This window comes from Aquarana catesbeiana, linkage group LG05 (assembly GCF_042186555.1).
Source record: "Aquarana catesbeiana isolate 2022-GZ linkage group LG05, ASM4218655v1, whole genome shotgun sequence".
In the NCBI taxonomy this organism is placed as follows: Eukaryota; Metazoa; Chordata; class Amphibia; order Anura; family Ranidae; genus Aquarana; species Aquarana catesbeiana.
The window spans coordinates 54,017,149-54,038,473 of NC_133328.1; the positions used below are offsets into that span (position 1 = coordinate 54,017,149).

General features: G+C 42.2%; 1 protein-coding gene across 1 annotated transcript in view; it reads right to left on the reverse strand.

The window, feature by feature from the left end:
• Nucleotides 1-8,535: 8,535 nt before the first annotated feature.
• LOC141144255 (LIM zinc-binding domain-containing Nebulette) overlaps nt 8,536-21,325 on the reverse strand; it is a 395,409-nt gene continuing 382,619 nt past the window's right edge. The window contains exons 6-7 of the mRNA XM_073629752.1: nt 17,956-18,080; nt 8,536-13,006 (exon numbers count right to left, since the gene is read on the reverse strand). Of these exons, the coding sequence (XP_073485853.1) occupies nt 12,830-13,006; nt 17,956-18,080 (302 nt within the window). The 3' untranslated portion in view covers nt 8,536-12,829. The remainder of the gene's footprint in view (nt 13,007-17,955; nt 18,081-21,325) is intronic.

Consider the following 21,325-nt stretch of genomic DNA (forward strand, 5'->3'; position numbering starts at 1 on the left):
ATTACTTTATATGCTAGCCCAAAAATAAATAATTACTTTATATGCTAGCCCAATAACAAACCAGAATGCGGCTACAACATATACAAAAATGCGGCTACAACATATACAAGCATTCCTTTAAGTGGCCAGGTATCCGACTAGATCTCGGGACTTTGTTGAGACCTTATTCCCCCCTCGTATCTGGGAATCCCTCTCATACACTCTTATCCCTGCTTTATGGAGCAGACAGGGCTTATACTCTCAACCCGTCTATGGTTTATGAGTTAGATGTGAGGTTAAGCATAAGCGTCAGACCCCCAAGCTCACAAGCCCTCAGGTTCCCAATCGTGTGAGGTAAGGCGCATTCTGTTGCTTAGTTCGGCAATCCCCTTCTAACTCATACCATCCTTGACAAGGCTCATTCACTTTCTCAACAAGACAGACAAGACTAACACAGATAACAAAAACAAACAAATAATTCCAGCAATATAAACTAAAATATGCAGTAATTCTAGACTCACCACTACAGAGGCTGGTGTTTTAAAACCAGGAGAACCGTAACTGACAGAACGGATAGGCACAAATCAGGGGAGCACAGAATATAAGAAAAATAAAGCTTTTTCTTACCTGCGCAGGTTTTTTGATCTGTGGTTCCCGGAATGCCTGCCTTTTGTTCCGTCAGCGTAGCTCATCCACCTCTTGTAGTATCATCGGTGAGTCCCTCGTCCGGGCGCCAAAATGTTAAATGCAACTGTTAAATAAGTTGCTTATAGTTTATATTGCTTTGCCAAATTATTGCTTCATATAGGAATTAAGACACAGAGTCAGAAATCCGTGTATCAGTTCTTGAGCATAATGGACTGCTGCTCTTTAATCTTTCCAAGGCCTTTTATACAAACAATAGCATTAGCACAACCCCCCACACAGGGCAAGGGTAAACAACAACAGGAGTCACCTGGGCTACGAACACAAGCTTCAACACCATGGCAATATAGTTACAGAAAACAAAAGCAGCTTCAACAGCCAAAAAGTGAAAAACAGATTTACATGTAGGCATCATATTAAGTGAGAACTCTAAATTAAATCCCTGACCTTATCAAAGCTTTAATGGCAGCACCAGCCATTCCTTTTATATTCTTGTGTATGGGTATGGATTGACCCACATTCTGTGTTTGCAGCAGTTGTTTGTATTTATATTCACATAATAGCTCAGGAATATATTTACTTTTTACCTACACTGACCTACCTACACTAACCTACACACACTGACCTACCTACACTGACCTACACACACTGACCTACCTGACCAGGAGACAGTCCAGACTTCATGTTGTGTCCTGCAGCAGCAGCTCAGCTGTGGTGTGCGAGGCAGCCAGAGGAGGAGAGCCGCCCACCCGAGCGCCGAGCGGGGATCGATGTGGCACAGCGTCCGCATTGTAATTCCCGCCTTCTGGAGGCTGCAGTGCCTATGATTGACGTCACACGTCCCGCAGTTCCGCCATTGGACCAGTGGGACGTCCATCATCATGCAGACTAAAGAAGGCGGGACCTGCTATGTGAATCGGCCGCACTCGGCGGTGCTCGGCGGCACTTGGGATTGGATCGGTCCCCGCTCGGCGGAGCTCGGGCCTAACTATTAAATTGTGCATGTCTGACACCCGGGGCTTTTCGGGGACCCATTTGGGGCTCCAGTCCCCCCCCCCGACGCCCCTGGTGGGTGGGTAAGAGGATGGGAGGGGTGGGGTGAGCCCATGCATCTGTTATGACCTCCTTAAATGCACCCCTCACATTTTTGTAAATATTTTATTATATCTTTTTATGTGACAACACTGAAGAAATGACAATTTGCTACAATGTAAAGTAGTGAATGTATAGCTTGTATAACAGTGTAAATTTGCAAAAAATTTGGCAAAAAAAAGTGAGTACACCCATAAGTGAAAATGTCCAAATTGGGCGCACTTAGCCATTTTCCCTCCCTGGTGTTATGTGACTCGTTAGTGTTACAAGATCTCAGGTGTGAATGGGGAGCAGGTTTGTTAAATTTGATGTTATCGCTCTCACTTTCTCATACTGGTCACTGGAAGTTCAACATGGCACCTCATGGCAGAGAACTCTCTGAGCATCTGAAAAAAAGAATTGTTGCTCTACATAAAGATGGCCTAGGCTATAAGAAGATTACCAAGACCCTGAAACTGAGCTACAGCACGCTGGCCAAGACCATACAGCAGTTTAACAGGACAGGTTTTACTCAGAACAGGCCTTGCCATGGTCGAACAAAAAAGTTGAGTGCACATGCTCAGTGTCATATCCAGAGGTTGTCTTTGGGAAATAGATGTATGAGTGCTGCCAGCATTGCTGCAGAGGTTGAAGGGGTGGGGGGTAAGCCTGTCAGTGCTCAGACCTTACTCCGCACACTGCATCAAATGGGTATGCATGTCTGTCGTCCCAGAAGGAAGCCTCTTCTGAAGATGATGCACAAGAAAGCCTGCAAACAGTTTGCTGAAGACAAGCAGACTAAGGACATGGATTACTGGAACCATGTCCTGTGGTCTGATGAGACCAAGATAAACTTATTTGGTTCAGATGGTGTCAAGTGTGTGTGGCGGCAACCAGGTGAGGAGTACAAAGACAAGCGTGTCTTGCCCACAGTCAAGCATGGTGGTGGGAGTGTCATGGTCTGGGGCTGCATGAATGCTGCTGGCACTGGGGAACTACAGTTCATTGAGGGAACCATGAATGCCAACATGTACTGTGACATACTGAAGCAGAGCATGATCCCCTCCCTTCGGAGACTGGGCCACAGGGCATTATTCCAACATGATAGCGACCCCAAACACACCTCCAAGATGACCACTGCCTTGCTAAAGAAGCTGAGGGTAAAGGTGATGGACTGGCCAAGCATGTCTCCAGACCTAAACCCTATTGAGCATAAGTGGGGCATCCTCAAACGGAAAATAGAGGAGCGCAAGGTCTCTAAAATCCACCAGCTCCGTGATGTCATCATGGAGGAGTGGAAGAGGATTCCAGTGGCAACCTGTGAAGTTCTGGCAGTGCTGGAAAATAATGGTGGCCACACAAAATATTGACATTTTGGGCCCAATTTGGACATTTTCACTTAGGGGTGTACTCACTTTTGTTGCCAGCGGTTTAGACATTAATGGCTGTGTGTTGAGTTATTTTGAGGGGACAGCAAATTTACACTGTTATACAAGCTGTACACTCACTACTTTACATTGTAGCAAAGTGTCATTTCTTCAGTGTTGTCACATGAAAATATATAATAAAATATTTACAAAAATATGAGGGCTGTACTCACTTTTGTGAGATACTGTATATATATAATATTTGTGTGTGTAATGATCTTTTTAAATGCACCTGTGCCAGCAATCTGGTTCCAATTTAGATGTAAGTCTTATGTCCATTCCATTATACTTTAATATTATCCTTTTTGAAAAGAATACTCAGTGGGTAAGCCTTTTGTGCACTAGGGTACACTTTTTGGCATCTACTCTATTGGCTAATAATTAAGCTCTCTTATTAGTATTGACTACTCTATTCACATTTCAGGTGCATATGTGGGCCCCATCTTACTTTCCTCCCACTCAGCAGATGTGATCTCTCGTAGGCTTAATTTGGGCCCCAGTGTGTCTCCTTGTTGGGTGACCGTTCTGAAACCCACCTGCTTGGGAGTTTTTTAGCATGCTCTGGTCACCTGTAACCTCTCCATTAAATGTATGATCATTGATGGTCACTGCATAAATGTTAATTGAATACAGTATGAACACATATGATGTTGGTTTCTCTGTGTTTAAACATATTTTTACTTTATATGTTTCATGATTTGGATGTCCTTATCCCCCTGAGGATGATTTAAAATAGCATAAATCGAAACAGGTTGGAAGTTCTTGAGCAGTATATCAAGTTTGATATATATATATATTATTGTTTATCTACAGTATGCCATTAGGACATCCTGTTTAGTATAGAGGATACATATACCAGAGCTCATGTTTTTATAATTGCACTTTCTTTTTGAAACTTTATGCAATTTTGTATCAATAAAATATATTTTTTATATATCCAATTAACTTATTTTGTTTTTTTTTGCTGCCTAAAAGTCCCTGGAAGTTTTTTGTCTCTGTTACATAATTTGGGATGAGCAGCACTTTTTCACCCATATGGATGGGCTCCTCTATCTATTAGTCTTACCTCTTCACCTATATTCCCCGCGCGACCAGGTTTTTCTGCACCACCAGGTACTCCAGGCTCTCTTTGCAAAGAATATATATATTTAGCTAACATGACCTCCTTTAGAGCATGCCAGGGTCCTCCATAGATCCCCCTTTAGAGCAGAGTCCCCATAGATCTCCCTTTAGAGCAGGCGGGGCTGCAGGTCCCCCATAGAATAGATCCCCTTTTAGTCTTTTTACACTTACCTTTTCACCTGTATATTGCCCAGGTTTTCCTGCACCACACTCCGGGCTCTCCCCCTGCAAAGAATATATACAGGCATACCCACTTTTAAGTACACAATGGGACCAGAGCTTGTATGTAAAACGAAAATGTACTTAAAGTGAAGCAATACCTTTTTTCACTTCTCAATGCATGTAAATACACTAGCTCGATGGGAAATCTTGGTCAGCTTGGCATGGCACTTCTCCCGATTCTTAAAGGAGTTGTAAAGGCAAGAGGTTTTTTTATCTTAATGCATTCTATGCATTAAGATATAAAACCTTCTGTGTGTAGCAGCCACCTCAGCACCCCCCTAATTACCTACCTGAGCCCCTTCTCTCTCCAGCGATGTCCAGGAAACTCCTCCTGATTGGCTGTGACAGGGAAGTGGTGCCCTTGGCTCCCACGGCTGTCAATCAAAGTCAGTCAGCCAGCCAGCCAGCCAGGGGGTGGGGCCAGGTCGGGGCTCCATGTCTGATTGGATACACGGAGCTCTGACTTGGCTTGGGTGTCCCCTGTAGCAAGCTGCTGGCAGAGGGGCACTCAAAGGAGGGAGGGGCTAGGAGCAGCAAAGAGGTACCTGAGAAGAGGAGGATCTGGGCTGCTCTGTGCAAAACCAACTGCACAGAGGAGGCAAGTATAACATGTTTATTATTAAAAAAAAAAAAAAAAAAAAAAAAAAAAAAGCCTTTACAATCTCTTTAACATTGACGTCTATGGGAAATCTTGGTCAGCTTGACATGGCACTGTTCCCGAACCATATGTGACAGGGACACCAAACTTGGGGAGCACGTTAAGGGGACCCAGGACTACAACATGATAGATAACCTAGGCAAGCTGGCCAGCCCCAAAATCGCATATGTTGTAGTCCCGGGCAGTCATGTACTGGCCATGGGGACTACCGGGAGTTTCCCGGTGGGCCGATGGCTCAGTGGGCCGGTTTTAGTGACAGAAATGCCTTCTTTTTTTTTGTGTAGCGGGTGCCTGTGGCCCCGCATCTTCCTCCGGCTGCCATGTAGCTGTCACAGGCACAAATTGGGTCTCTAAAGCGAGATTTCCAAACTGGTTGCTAGCCGCCTGCCGCCTAGCGTGTAGCAACCAGTGACATCAGGCACACAGACACAGGAGGAGGCTGAGACCTGCCCCAGCATTCATAACGGAGCAGGATTTAACTTTCTCCTCCGCGCTGAGTACTTAGCTCCACCCACCTCCTCCTCTGCTCCGGTGACATGCTCTCAGAGAGGAAGTGCTGTGTGTGATCCTCTTTTTCTGCTGCCCGTGCTTGACTTTTCTGCACTGCCTGAGTGTTGTCCGAGGGATCCGAGAGGGAGAGTAGACCTTCCTATGCCTGCTGTGTCCCCACTGCTCGTTTCCCTGCTACCTGTTGCTGTTCGGGATCTGCAGGCAGCTGTCACTATGTCAGGTGACATCAGGCATTCTAGCTCCCGAACTACAGCACTGTTTTGACCAATGGGGAAACAAGCAGAAAGTAGCAGGAAATATGACAAGTGAGCCTGAGGGGACATCAACAACAAGGTAATTGATCAGTGAAAAGTGTGAGAATGGTTTTAGTGGTAAGCTCTGTAACAATAAACAAAACTAGTTCTGAATGAAAGCTGTGAACCCATAGGGGTTAACTTAGTTACCCTCCATAGTGACTGAAGGGGTTAGTTTGTACCTCTCTGATTTAAGATAAGAGTCAGTGGCAGCTTCTCTCTCCCCTTATCTTAGTTTGCAAGTTTTGCTGTATTGCTGCTTCAACTTCAAGAGCTCTGGTGTGGCTGACCAAAGTGTCCAGAATCATTACCTGAGGGTCAGTATTCAGGATGTGTTTGAAATGTGGAGAGATAACATTATTTTATCACTATAGTAGAGCCACAGTATTTTATGCCATTGATAACAAACACATGGGGACTCTAGTCAAGTCACAAACAGCATTGCCTGGGTATCCATGGATGTGCTATATGTTTAAACCATTTATTTCTCCAATGATCTATTAGGGCCAGTTCACACTGCTGCGATGGGAGAACCTTGCGAATCCATTGCAGGTTCCCGCATCGCATGTTTCCATGTGGCAGTTCACACTGCCCTATGCCAACTGCTGGGAGTGTCAATTAAAGTTAAGGACACCCCCAAATCAGTTTGCAAATCGCAGTGTGGTCTGCAAACTTGGACAAGAATCAGATCGCATGGGTGTGAACACCCATGCGATCCGATTCTGCCGCGGACAAAAAAGGGTCCTGTGCGAGTTTGATGCAAATTCAGCAATACAATCTTTTTGGCTGAAATCGCATCGCACAGAGATTGCATGTGATTTTCACTGCAGTGCGAATCACATCCGATCTCTGACATTGCAGCAGTGTGAACCGGCCCTTACTCCATGCTGTCATGTTAGGTTGCAGTAGATTTATATAAGAACAGGAATAAAGTATCTGCTTTCTACTGAAAAGTCTAATAAGAGCAGTATTAGGATGCACTAATTTTCTTTTCCTCAGACCATGTACACTAACATGAGAGCATGTTCTTTTATTTACCCCCTGTAGATCCCATTTGCGAAAGAGGGTGGGGGGGTTAGGGCAGCCCAACATGCCCTAAAGGTTGAAGATCTGTTTAAAGTCTGGCAAATCATTGATTATTGCTGCTTCTTCCTGAGATAGCTGCTCAGTAGCAAAAATGTATAACTTTTACTGTTCTGACAGTTACAAGCCTGAACTCTCACAGACCAGTTATTAATCAGGGGAGTCCATTTTATACCTCCTGTGCATCTCGTGCTACCAAAGTAGTGACTACATGGGCCAAATCTGGATAGTGCAACTATAGACAATTCATAGACTGCAATACAGAGTTAGCCGCAGGACATGGGTGTCCACAGGTAGGGGCAAAGGGTGTCAATTGCCTCCCCTCGCCCAGAAACAGGGATCGGATCGGCACTGTTAAATTCAGCACAGTGGCTTAGCTATGGGGGTGCCGGCAGCCCGCACCTGGGTGCCACCCACCAGTCAGGTGATACCATCAAGGTGCTGTCAAGCCCCCCCCATCAGTGTAGTGTGACTGCGGGCTCTTTTCCCTGCTCAGTCCAGCAGAGAACTTGGCAGCGCTGTGACAGGAGAAAGGCAAGCTGCGGGCTGTCAAAGGTTTCCCCAGCTCGCCCCCCCTTTCTCCTGTCAGGGAGAAGAGGCGACGGCACCCATTAGGTTTCGCCGCCCAGCTTCCTGCCCACTCCTTTCCTTCCCCATTGGCCATAACTGAGAGACAATCAAAGGAGACTAGTAGAGGAGAGCATCATGGGACATGTAGTCCCGAAGATTGGCGGCTCCATTTTCCACAGGGAGGAGACTACAGCTCGATCAAGAGAGAGATTGAGAGACTGCAGCCTGGAAAAAAGCTGAGGGAGTGAGTGCTACAGGACAAAGAAAGAGGAGTGTGCTGGGTGGAAACCAGAGAGAGACATACACTGCCCAGCGCCACTAGAGCGAGAGCCACGCTGTCCAGCGCCACCAGAGAGAGAAAGACTGAGCCACTGCCAGGGTACAGACATGCTACACTACTGACTAGAGTGGCCCCGGGGAACCCAGAGTGAGCGATCGTCCAGCCGGAGGGATCACTGCTGTAGTTTCGCTGAGTCTGGTAAGAGGGTCTATCGGCCATTATCCATTACTTATCCCAGGGACTGTAGTACGTTTGCAGTCTCTGACCATGATAATGTGATAATGACATTGAAGAAAAGGGGCGGCGCATGGGTGACCCTAAAATGATGCCCCCCCCAAAAAAGTTCTGCGGACGCCCATGCCGCAGTAGACAGTGTTGGTGTGAAGGTTAGCAGAAGGAACAAATGAGCGCGGCTGGTGACCATGGAGCTTGACCTTTCCGGACGTTTCAATTTTCAAGCAGAATTCAGGGGACATTTTCTTAGGATCAGAGCAGTATTTGGCAGCAGGGAGATAATTCTTGTATATTTTCTCTACAGGTGCATGCGTGCTTCAGAGTTCTTAATCATGTGACAGGGTCTCTTTTTAAAGGATCCAACATGTTTTAAAATGGTTCTTAAATGATCATTTCCCGCCCAGTAAATATGCATATGTAAATAATGATAATGAAAACAACTTTAATTGCAGTTGGTTTACCAGTTTTTAATAATACACGTTAGCAAAAGATATAGATACCACAGTTTATTTCTTGTTTTTGAACTGCATATAAAGTGTCTTTAGTTTTATTAAAAATAATACATCATTTAACACCACCACCCAGATATAGTCTGTATAATAATATTTTCTGCCTAAAAGTCTAGTAGTGTCACTAACTGCTACATAGTCCATGGTGTATCATATACATGACATCTTCAGCATACAGCCCTCCGATGTCCATATATCAGCAATACTAATAACATGATAGAATAATCCGATACACATAATCTACTTCATCCAACTGGGACTTTCACGGAAGTATTCCAGTGTTTATTATCTTTGTTAGCTGCTAAGCAATTACACAGCCAGCCAGTAGTATCATTCAGGTATTAAAGCTTAAGTAAATTTAAAGCAGCACTGCAATAGAAAGTGGCTATTGAACTTTGGTGGGTATCCTACATATGCCTTGTGCTTTATTTTTCTATGTTTTTGAGAATAATTATTTAGAAAGAGGAATGGAATAAGTGTTTGTACCATATCATGCCAGCAACAGGTTCACTTTGCAGCAGTACATGCTCCTCTTCCCTTTGCATCTCCACCACACTGATTGAGAGCCAAGAAAAATACCTTGTACTTAACGGTATAGGGCAGTATGCCCTCATGTGAGTGATGGTGCTTGGTGACTGCACTCTCAGGCCCCAACTCTATCACATGGATTAAATGAGAGAATCCTGAGCCCTTTCAAAGCTTGGGCTAGGATCTACTTGAACCTTACACAAGATGTCTTTACTTTCCTTTCAACAACGAATGGTGTGGTGGGGTTGGAGGGGTGGGAGTGAAGAAAAGGTGAGTACAAATTGCTGCAGGGGTTAACTTTAGGGAAAACTTGATACATTGGCAAATCACAGATTTTAAGGAGTAATATAGCTACACACCTTACAATCTGATTGTAAAGTCTCCGTACAACATTAGTGGCATTTAACCAATAGGTATGTAGAGTAGTCTGAGGGCCTGTTTAAATAGTTAATTCAGTTTATGTCCAGTAATGTAGACCCTCAAAATGCATAATTGTTAACAAGTTTAAAGGAGACTGAATCAGTTCTAACATGAGTGGCCATCTCTAATCGCTTCAAAGTAAATTTGTACCTAGAAATTACCAGGGGCTTTGTGGAAGCACAAACCATGACAGCAGAACTTCTTGTAGTACCATTGGTACAAGTCCCACCATATATGAAACCCAGTACTGAGAGAAATACTGGGGCTACTATTGCAGACCATCATCATTTATGATCTGCAATAAGCATGGAATAAATGAAGTTACAACTCCTGATCTGCACATATGTTCCAGGTCAGTGGCTCAAAACGTATAGAAGCCATTGGATCAGCAGTGTATTTCCAAAAGGAGAGATTGGCAATGTCAGTCTCCTTTGTTATAATTGTTTTTGGTCAATCATTTGATTTTTTTTTGGTTAAAAAAAATTCTCATTTATCTAAAACTGGTCATACACTGTAAGAATTTTAGCCAGTTCCTGAGAAATTGGATGAAATTCGCTCAGTGGTTGATGTCGTTTACTGCCTCCTGCCCAACATCCCTTGATAGAAAAATCAGAACAGCCGGACGGAAAATTGCAACCACTATCCAGGTATTTTGGACAACTGGAGGAGCCATATGTAAAAAAAAAATAGCCACAGCTGGAGTTTTACCCATCTACGCTGTATCTACGCTGTATAGTGTCTAATGTCCAGCCTAATTCTCTTTTTTTTTAAAGGGGGCATTCAGTTTTTAATGCAAGCTGGGCTTTCTCATATCTGCAGTCTTTGGGGAAATGGCCGAGGTTGTACCTCAGCTAAGTGAGTAGTTTCTGGATATAGCGTTCTTTCCTCTGCTATATACAACACTTGGTAGCAGTTGGGAGTCTAGGAAGCCCAGCAATAACAGGCAAGCTCTGGTCTTATCAAGACTGTGGGGAGCATCTTGAAGCCATAGCCTGAACCCCTTCATACGTCCCTGTGAAGGTAAATGAAGGTATATTGTATTACATTATTGTTTAAGCATAATGCGTGTGCCTGATTCTGTAAAGAGAATCAAACCTCTCAGATGTATTAATTGACATAAAGTGACTTGGATAGAAAGGGGGAAAAAATTCTAAACAATATGCAAACATTTTGTTTTTCTCTGTGAACTCAGAGTACAACCCAATAAAGTATCAGCCCACGTTTTGTTTATAGTATTAATAATATAGTCAAAAATGCTAATGTGGATATTACAAGATGGTCCTACACACCCTGCTGTGTTTTAAAGACACTTCATGAAGAGAAATGGTATCTCCACAAGATGAATGGAAACACCAGAGCTACCTGGTAAGTAGACCTGGGAACTATGGCAGGGAGACTTACTGAGTAGTCCATGAACCAGAGGGTGACCACTCCTTCTAAACACTACCTGGAAAGGAAAAAAAAAAGTTGTACTAGCCCACTCGAAAGTACAACTTTTTATAGTACATTATTTATACAGTATATATATATATTTGTATGGGACATTTTGTTGGCACTCTTTCCTTTTTGTCTTGTTAGTTGCCTTACTGTCACACCTAACGTATATGAAAAATTCCTGGAGACAGACTGTCCTAGAAGGAACAAAATATTAGAAAATAGTATGTGTCACAAGAATTCATAAACTTGTGTTAATGGTAAAGTGGTTCTTTGCCTTTTAAAAAAAAAAAATCAACTTTGCTGGTCTTCGGCATGTTTAATGTGGGCAGCTGGCTGTTATCCCTCGCAGCTTCACAGTCAGCTGCCCACTGCACATGCGCAAGCTTCGCAGCTCATTGTGGATGGTCCCGCAATCTTTTGGCACATGTGGCGTGTCCCAGAAGGTTGCGGGAGGAGAACTTCCGGTGAATTGCCTCTGAGATCCAACCTGAAGTGGGAGCTGGTATCCGGCAAAACCAGGTACCTGTCCCCTCCAAAAAAGTGCCAAAAATAGAAGGGGGGGGGGACATACAGCAGAACTCCCCTCCAGTCTATTTTGGAGGAATTTTGGTAGAATTTGGTCACTAGCGTATTAGAGTTCTCCTGGATGCCAGCAAAGTGTACCCTTCTTCTCCCAGAGATCTCAGTTCTTACTAGGCAAAATAGATACTTAAAAAACCAATGCAATATGAGGAAGCCAGACAGATGATTACTTTTCTTATTGGATTATTCCACTGTTTTGGTTCTCATGATTAGCCAGAAATTATTCTTTAAAAGGGGTTTTTACTTTTCCTTTGGAGCCTTTCACTGTATTGATTGTTATAAAACAAGGATTGGAATTTTTGCTAGATATAAGGTTTTCGTACTATCACTGACCCCTTTCGTTTATGTTCTTCCCCTATAGTACTGGGCAAAAAACTTCAGCCTACTATCTCAAAAATGATTGCTTTTGCTTCCGAAGAATGTGGAAAAGTTGACAGTATCAATTTTTCCAATCAGTGGGCTGGGAACTCTCACACATCATTAACTGATCCAGGGAGTAACTTTTATATTTTTTTGGAAAAGTCCTATGTTGCCAGGCAGAGGAGTGAGGTAGGAGACCAAAGCTACAGATGACAATAACATATGTGTCCCTCTATCTCCCTCCATCTTTTTCTCATTCAGTCATGTGACGTCCTTTAAAAGGAAGTTAAAACACTAAAAAAAGTTATTCAAATCACATTTAAAAATATTATCAAACTATTTTTTTTCTTTAGTTTAATTAGAAGTAAAATAATTAAGAGGTTAGATTCCTTGTAATAGCAGTGACATGTTAAATGATGCACACCTTGCAAGTAGATCAGAATATAGCAAAAGCCGAAGGATAAGATTATCAATGCTTTCCCGTTTATATGATGACCCGGCTATAATCAAGATTGTCAGCACATAACAGCCCTCTGAGTTAAAAGTAGGAAAGTATTTCTGTTTGGTAGAAATAAAAATCCTCTAAAATCCCATTAAATAATTCAGTAGAACACTCCGCTACAGCTACAGGTATTTGTCTTTTTTTTTTTTTTTTTTTTTAGGTCCACTTCTCACGGGTTTATAAGCAGCACAGCTTTTATCTAAGTGCTTTTTTTGTAAGATTTTTATGCCGCCATTTGAACGTTTGTCCTAGAATTTTATGCTAGTGCTTAAAAAATAAGCATGTAAGCTTAAAGATAATTTTGAGAGTTTTAAAACAATGATCGTCAATAAACAATTCATGATCCTCACAAATAAAAGCGCTGCTCGGTGTTGGAACGTGCGTCAAGGCACAGCTCTCAGTTAACTGGCTCGATGTAATTGGCTGGAAGCATTCCCGTCTTCCCTGTTCTTTGCACAGTTCCATACATCCATCCTTCATCAATGGGCTGCACGTTAACAATATAGTCACCGTCCCTAAAGGAAACTTCGTCTTCATCTTGAGCGCTGTAGTCGTACATGGCTCTGTATGTTCTCTAAACGAGAGGCAATAAAAAAAAAATTTTAAACAGGAAACCTCATTAACCACAACAGTATATTAAAATAACAAGCTGCAGACTTCCTGAGTAAGATTGTTAGAGAGGAGCTCCAGGCAAACATAAAAAACATACAAAAGGTAATTCCACCAATGTATTAATTAGAAAAGTGTTACATGTATTTTTAAAGTTTATCTAGAAAAATGATCAGCATCAGTGACATAAAAATAACTTTTTTTTTTTAGGCCATATACAGACTAGAACAGTGTTTATAAAAACAAAGTTCCCTTTTGGGTCGATCATGAGCCTGCATTGTAGAAGCTGCCATTTAATCCATGAAGTCCCTAGCGTTCTGGTCATCTGGTGGTAATTACCAGGTTTTGATAGGCAGCTGAGGCACGTTAAAAAACACACAGCTTGTTTGCCACAGTGGCAAAACCTATGTGAAGGGGGTCTAATGCCCCGTACACACGATGGGATTTTCCACCAACAAAACCATGGATTTTTGTTCGAAGGTTGTTGGCTCAAACTTGTCTTACATACACACGGTCACACAAATGTTGGTCAACAATCCTGAACGTCAAGAACGCGGTGACGTATAAGATGTACGACAAGCCGAGAAAAAGGAAGTTCAATAGCCAGTGCGGCTCCTTCTGCTTGATTCCGAACATGCGTGCACTTTTGTGCGATGGACTTGTGTACAAAGTTTTGTTGGTGGAAAATTTGAGAACTTGCTAGCAAACATTTGAAAGTCCGACAGCAAATGTTCGATGGAGTATACACACGGTCGGACTTTCCGACAACAAGCTCACATCCAACATTTCCCTTAGGAAAATCCAACTGTGTGTACATGGCATTAGAGTTGTCAAAATGAGGAATGGACAGAAGTTAGTTCTGGCCATCTATTTAGATTCAAGGAAGAAAAAAGCCACCGCACACCAATGATGTCACATGGTTCCAGGCTTATTTGCACAAGCAGTCCCTGCCTTTGGGCGGCTCTTTTCTTCCTTCACTGTGTGTTTGGAGCTGCATCCAGATTTTGAGGCAGAGTGGAAGGTGGAAGGACTCAACTTAGGAGCGGAGGAGAAAATTACTACATACATCCTACATCTCTAGATTTTTTGAAAAACATATGGATGTTTTTCTAAATGCACAAATGGCGATTCATTTTTTGAAAAAACATTGTAGCCTGTTAATTCAGGAAATGTCCAACTGTCTTAGGGTATCAGGATATACACAATATGTTTTTACCCTAATCGAGAATTGGACCGTGTTTTATAAGGGAATTTTGCCTTCTCCTGGGACAACTGCAGGTTCTGAGGATGCATGTTTTTAATGTAGTTATTTTTGTCTTGTGGTTAAACCCGGTGGACATACACCATTCTTAAACTAAGCAGGTTACAATTTTTTTACAAACTGTTGCAGCATTTGCTTTAAGATAGATGATCCGTGCAAGGAAGAGGGATTGCAGCCAGTAACAATCAACAGATCTGTAATATATTCTTGATGGCCACTAGATGGTGTTAAAAACACGACAAGATGTTTTGCTTTGATGTATACTTTATGATTTTCTGCTTATGCTGAAGAGTATTTTATTTTATTTATTTATTATATATTACAGGTATTTATATAGTGCTGACAATTTAGGCAACACTTTACATACTGTATATATTGTACATTCACTTTTAAATAAATTACTTCCATTTCAGGTAAATACTTGGGAAAATGTGGTAAAGGAGAAGTACAGCCAAAGCTTGTTTGGCTGTACTTCTGTGCATCACAGAAGTGCAGTTCGTTCTGCACTCTGTGACCTGTTTTCAGCAGACAGCGGGGTGAAGCCTGCTGTCGGCTGAAGTCACAGAGCCAGTCCAGGCTTGGGCAAGTTCATGACAATGAAGTCGGGATCCGCCCATAAGCCTGGACCAGCACCCGACTCAGCCTCTCAGCGAGCCGTTGAGAGTCTGAGCTGGCCACCCCGCCCCCTCCACAGCCCAGTGCTTCAGTGAGCGCAGGGGGGCCCTGAGAATCGAATCGAGTGATGAGAGGTGTTAGATCGCTAGGTTCTCAGTGTTATGCCGTGTACACACGAGCGGACTTTCCGGCAGACTGGACACCGTCGGGTTATTCGATCGTGTGTGGGCTCCAGCAGACTTTTTTTTCCCAAAAGTCCAATGGTCCTAGAAATAAAACATGTTTCAAATCTTTCTGACGGACTCGAGTCCTGTCAAAAAATCCGCTCGCCTGTATGCTAGTCCGACGGACTAAAACCCATGCTAGGGCAGCTATTGGCTACTGGCTATCAACTTCCTTATTTTAGTCCGGTCGTACGTCATCAAGTACGAATCCGTCGGACTTTGGTGTGATCATGTGTGGGCAAGCCCGTTCGTTAGAAACTCCGTCAGACCAGTCCGGTCGAAAAGTCCACCCGTGTGTACGCGGCATTAGAGGCGCCGGGGGACAAATACAGCATCCACCTAGGTAAGTATAATATAAAAAACTCATACATCTCTTTTAAAGAACAATTATAGTGTATCCTCATTGAATATAGTACATTCATATTTATTATTATATTGTTAATGTTAATTCTCACCATAACCATTGTATTACAATGTAAACAGGCTGCGAAAGAGTTGCGTTCCACTGGATGTCACCTACTGTAAAACCCAGGCCTGGTATGTCTAAGAAAGGTTGCAAAAGACTTGGAGAAATGTTCCCAAACCAATTTTTTTTTGGCATGACGACCACCAAATCTAAAGCCTCGTAAACACGGTTGGCCAAGATTGTTGGTCAACCGAGCGTCTGATTTTTGTCAAAAGGGCATGTGCCAGGATCTTGTCTTGCATACTAATGGTACACAATTGTTGTGCCACAAACACGAACGTAGTGACGTACTACGAGGATTTCAGCTCTTGAGCGCCACCCTTTGGGCCCCTTCTGCTAATTTCGTGTTTGGTGAGCATTGATTCAGAGCATGCGTGTTTGTACTTTCGACTTTTGTGTGATGGATTTATGCACTGACCATATGAAAATCTGACATCAAATTTACAAAAAATTAAAAAAAAATTTACTAGCCTGTCATCCAACATTTGTTGGCAAAAATTGCACAACCATTATCAAAAGGAGCATGCTAATGGTAAGATTTTAGGATAACAGCCTGTCAACAGACAATCCCCTGCCAACAATCGTACTGTGTGTACGAGGCTTTAAACAGCAAGTTGTGAGAAATTTATAAAATAAATACTGCACTTACACTAATTTGCATGAGCTGCAACTAAAAAGTAGTAAACCATATAATCTAATAAAATTCAAAAAGTCGCGCTAAAAAACTGAGAGTGGCAACAAACAAGTGCCCAAAAGCCTCATAAAAATATGAGGATTAGTGGTCACTGAGCAAATATTTCAATGCTAGTCAGTGTATGAATGCACCATAATAAAAATAAATTTGTAGGGCACAGATAATGCTCCTACGTCCCGAGCTACGTCCCAACGACACCGCGATTCGAACACCCAGGAGACACGGGTTGCCTTGGAACCGGCCGGCTTTTCTATACGTTTTTTTATGCTACTGATTCTGTAAGTGCAATCTTTACTTTTTTATTCAATAAAACATTGGATTTTATGCTATGTGGAGCACTTTATTTCTTTCATGGGGACACATCCTATCCATGGTGATGTGATTGGTGGAGAGAGTTCCTGGATTCGGATGACAAGTGCCTGTTGTACAGATCCCTGGCTGGGGTTGTAGCCGTCCGCCCTTTCAGGTCTCCTATAACTAAGAGACCAATTTTTTCTGGTAAGAGGCAGCAGTTTTTGAGAGGTGGAGGTCTGTCTACGCACCTTATTTCACTACAGCAAGTTTTTGTTCCAGTATTCACTCAGCACTTGGGGACACTTATCATTTTGTTTTGCATGCGTGTTACAAAGCATGTACGGACTATAATCATTATCGTTTCTGTACAGCCATGGACTTTTTTTGGGTTTTATAATTTTGTTTATCTCTACACTGATTATTCATTTTATGTTTTGGCACAGATATATATTTGTCACATTATTATATTTTGCCTCAGTGTTTTGAGACATTCACTTGTTGTTTGCATCTAGTCACGCATTATTGAGTGTTTCTTTTTCTTTTTTCTGTTTTCTTTTTTTTTTTTTTCCTTTTTTTCACGGACATAGGAAGCATTATCTGTGTCCTACAAATTTATTTTTATTATGGTGCATTCATACACTGACTAGCATTGAAATATTTGCTCAGTGACCACTACTTATCCTCATATTTTTATGAGGCTTTTGGGCACTTGTTTGTTGCCAGTTTTTTAGCGCAACTTTTTGAATTTTATAAGTTGTGAGAAATTCCATGAACGACCCTGTCACAGAGCCATCAAAAGATACAACCAGGCAAATAAAGTTAATTATATCTAATAAAACCAAGCTCTCCCCCTGTCATGTAGACACCCAATGTGGCAGACAAAGCAAAATAATCGAATCAAAGTGATAAGACCTACCCTCCCACATGTCTGTGATACTTCATCAACACAACGGCGCAGTCCTCTAGGAAGAAGTTTGAACCAACCACGTAGCTAACAAGGAGAGGGCTGCAGTGATAGCCAGTGCCTGTCTCCTGCACCAAACACTTTCCCGACAGCAAGCTGTTTTTACTGTCCCCCAACTACAGGTGTAAACGTGACATAAGGTCCTCTGTTATGAAGTATGATGAATTACTCCACAGCACTTGCAGCTACAAAGGTCTATGACAGCATATGTAAAAGGTCATTTACTACTGGTACTTGCCAAACATATGCAAATACTTCAATGCCTATAGCTTGGCCACAAAGAAAACAACAAAAAGTTAAATTGCCAAATTTTGTAGACATTTAGTGGATAGTATAAAGATAGTATACAGTTTTCAAGAGAAGATAATTTTCTAGAAAAAAAAAAACAATACTCACCAGGCTCTGTGAAGGAGAATGTGCATGTGGAGAGTGCATTGACCTCATAGAGGACATACTTGCAGGCTGCATGTACCCATAGCCTTGAGTTGGAGAGGTGTGGTATGCACCAGGAAGCACTGGGGCTGCAGACAAAACACAAAGGTAAATACATGGCAAAGAGCATATAAACATCCCAATAATTTTTAACTTAATCCCTTTAGGGATTGTAGAGAACATAAGACTTGAACATTTTTCCAGACTTCCCTTTGTCCAGACTGAGTCACCAGCTGTTAATGGATCATAATAGAGAATTCCCTTTACTGTTGGGATGCATGGAACATCTTCTGGTGCAGCCTCCTGAATGAATGACTGAATTAATAACTTATATAGCACTACATATGCGAACTAAATCGCCTTAAGGCGATCCTAAGATCGTCTGTGTGAAATGCTCATACCATCTCAACCGGTATCTCTTGAACTTCCACAATCCACACCTTATTAAACAATAAACCAGCAATCCTGAACAGAAAAATCATTTTGGTTGCCTGCACCTATGACTTTTTTATTTTAGTCAATAGCCATAGCTTGGGACTATGGAGTATACAGACATACACTGAACAACAACAAGCAAGCTTTGTCTGCAATCCCAGCATACACTTCCTTACTGCAGACTGCTACAGGATCCACAAAACTGTAGCCATGGTCTAAACCCTCCTATCAGTCTTCAACTTTCTCTTTGCACCTATTGTAAGAAGTATTCCAAGGTACATGAACCCTCATAGAAGATGGAAACATATTCAGCCTTACATAAACGGAACCTGCGTATGCTTTGTGTAAACTGCCATTGCTGACTTGGTTTTCATGGTGCAAGCTCCAGGGCTTTCTTCCTAATCCAAGCTCTGCTATGTTAGAAGTCACCAATATATCCAGTGAAATATGAAAAGTTCTGAATTCCTGTCCTGAATTCTTGCTCTGTATGTATAATTACTTTGTATCTCTCAGTGCAAAGAGCAGGCAAACTGCAGTAACCCATAACTACTATTGTGTCTGAAGGTTCTCATTTATCCAGGTCATGGCTCAGTGGTGGTCAACTTGCTAGACATGGGGAGCCTCGAGAGCAGCCCCTGACATCACCAAAGGCCCACACATAAAATTCAGTAAATATTCATTATCAGAGACAGCAGACACACGACAGGATATAGTTAAAGACTATGGGCATGATACAAGAGATGGTCAGAGACTGTGGATCTAATACAGGAGATGGTCAGAGACTGTGGTCATGATACAAAGACTATGAGCATGATACAAGAGATGGTCAGAGACTGTGGATATAATACAGGAGATGGTCAGAGACTGTGGTCATGATATAAAATATGGTCAGAGACTGTGGATATGCTGCAGGAGACTGCCAGAGACTGTGAACATGCTATAAGAGTTGTTGGAGACAACTGGGGATATGCTTCAGGAGACAGTCATACATTGGAGAAATATTACATGAGGCCGATAGAAATCACTACTATAACAGGGCAATAAGGAAACACAGATTTGTGTCTCCAGAGGCTCCTGAGGGCCACACATAAAATGCCAAAGGGTCGTATGTGGCACCTGGGCCACAGGTTGGGCACCAGGGGTATAGCTAGTAGTAGTTAGTTCCATTTAACTGTTCTATAATGTTTAAGACTTCCAGTAGCTTATCCAAGCGAGTTTCCTCAGTTCAGAATAGCAACTATTCATCTTTTATTGATCTGAGTACAATAAAGTCATTGATTGCTAGGAGTCTTCTCACCATCACTGCTTTGGACTAACTTACTAAATAAACTAAGATATTCCAAAAGGTGAAAAATGGTTCAATCTAGGGGACTGAACCATCCTTACATTAGAGACTGTCCAGCTGCCACACACAGCGGGCTCAATTCACAAAGCTAGCCATACACACACACACATTTCTCCATCCATGCTAAACAGTGTGGGTGAAGGAATCCTCCCTGCCGGCTATTGGATTTAGGCAGCCACAGCACCCATTGATGTCTGAATATCTGAACACGATGCAGTCATTGTCTGGCCGACAATTTTCCACCCAGCTAAACTTACAATTGATGTCTGTCAAGCTGGCCACGCTGTGGACACGGCCATCCATGGTTCAGATTCTGGCTGACTGAGCAGGAATGGGATCAAATTCTAGCTGCATATGGCCAGCTTAACACCACAAGGAGAAGGATTTTAAAAAAGGGACAGTTATTTTCAGCTGAGTCCACTGCGAATTGAACATTTCACACACAATGCTGAAATAAGGATTCTTATCCTTGTGTTAGACTTTTGTGCATTCAGCATAATACAATTCCTGCTGCACACAATCTCTTTCTCTCTGTACTTCTATGGTCCATTAAATGAGCATCTAATCATCCTCACAGGCCCGCACCCCAGAGCCCAGTTGTCCAATGGGATCTGGGGAAGGGTTCCATGTGTAAGGAATCGCTCTCCTGACCAGTCTCAGCTATACTGCCCATATAAATGGGCACCTCACCTCTTGCCACTAGAGCTGCCTTTTCTGAGTAAGCACAAGGGAAATAGTGAAAAAAAAACCTACAACAATGTGCTATAAGCATTTGAAAAATGCAGTTCAAGACAGTAAAGGCAGCGCATCCATTTTCGGTGTGCTTTTATATGCACGGTGGTGTGTATAAGCTCTAAAGAGCAAAGCTGTCTGTATTCAGGGAACAAAACAGAACAAATCTATGACAATCAGTAGGATAAAACACACACTAAAACAGGAAAATGTGCAAAGTTAGGATTCATAGGTATAATTTCTGGTTAGTTTGCCTACTACACATTTTCAACTTTTTTTGCAGAGCAAAGCAATGGCGAATAACCAAATTCATGAGAGAGGATATTTTAAAAATACTTTAACATTGCAAGATGAATGAGGTTAAACCAAACCATATAATTTCAAAGGTTAGTCAAAATGTTAAAAAAGCAAACTGGAACTCACCTAATAAGTTCACACTTAAAAAACCACCAACCAACACAATTTCTTTTTTTTTTAATATTCAGAAACTAGGTACAGAACTGAAATCCATGGCAGTGAGCTTCTTGATATACAAAGGACCAATGATTTCTATAGGCACCTTCTTAAATAAAATAGTGATTGTAAAGAGAAGCCAGAACTATAGATGTCTGTGTGCACCTTCTCCTTTCCAAAAATGTTTATTTTCATGCCTGCAGCTACACCTCCAATATCTTCAGAAGGTTGGATGATGCCTAGCTCTGATGTCTTTAGCCAGCTTAGAAGTGTATTTTAAGTAGAACTCTAGGAAAAACGTTTTCTTTTTCATTTTGGATAGTGTAAGGGAGGATTATAACCCCTGTGATTTTTTTTTCACCATCTCTG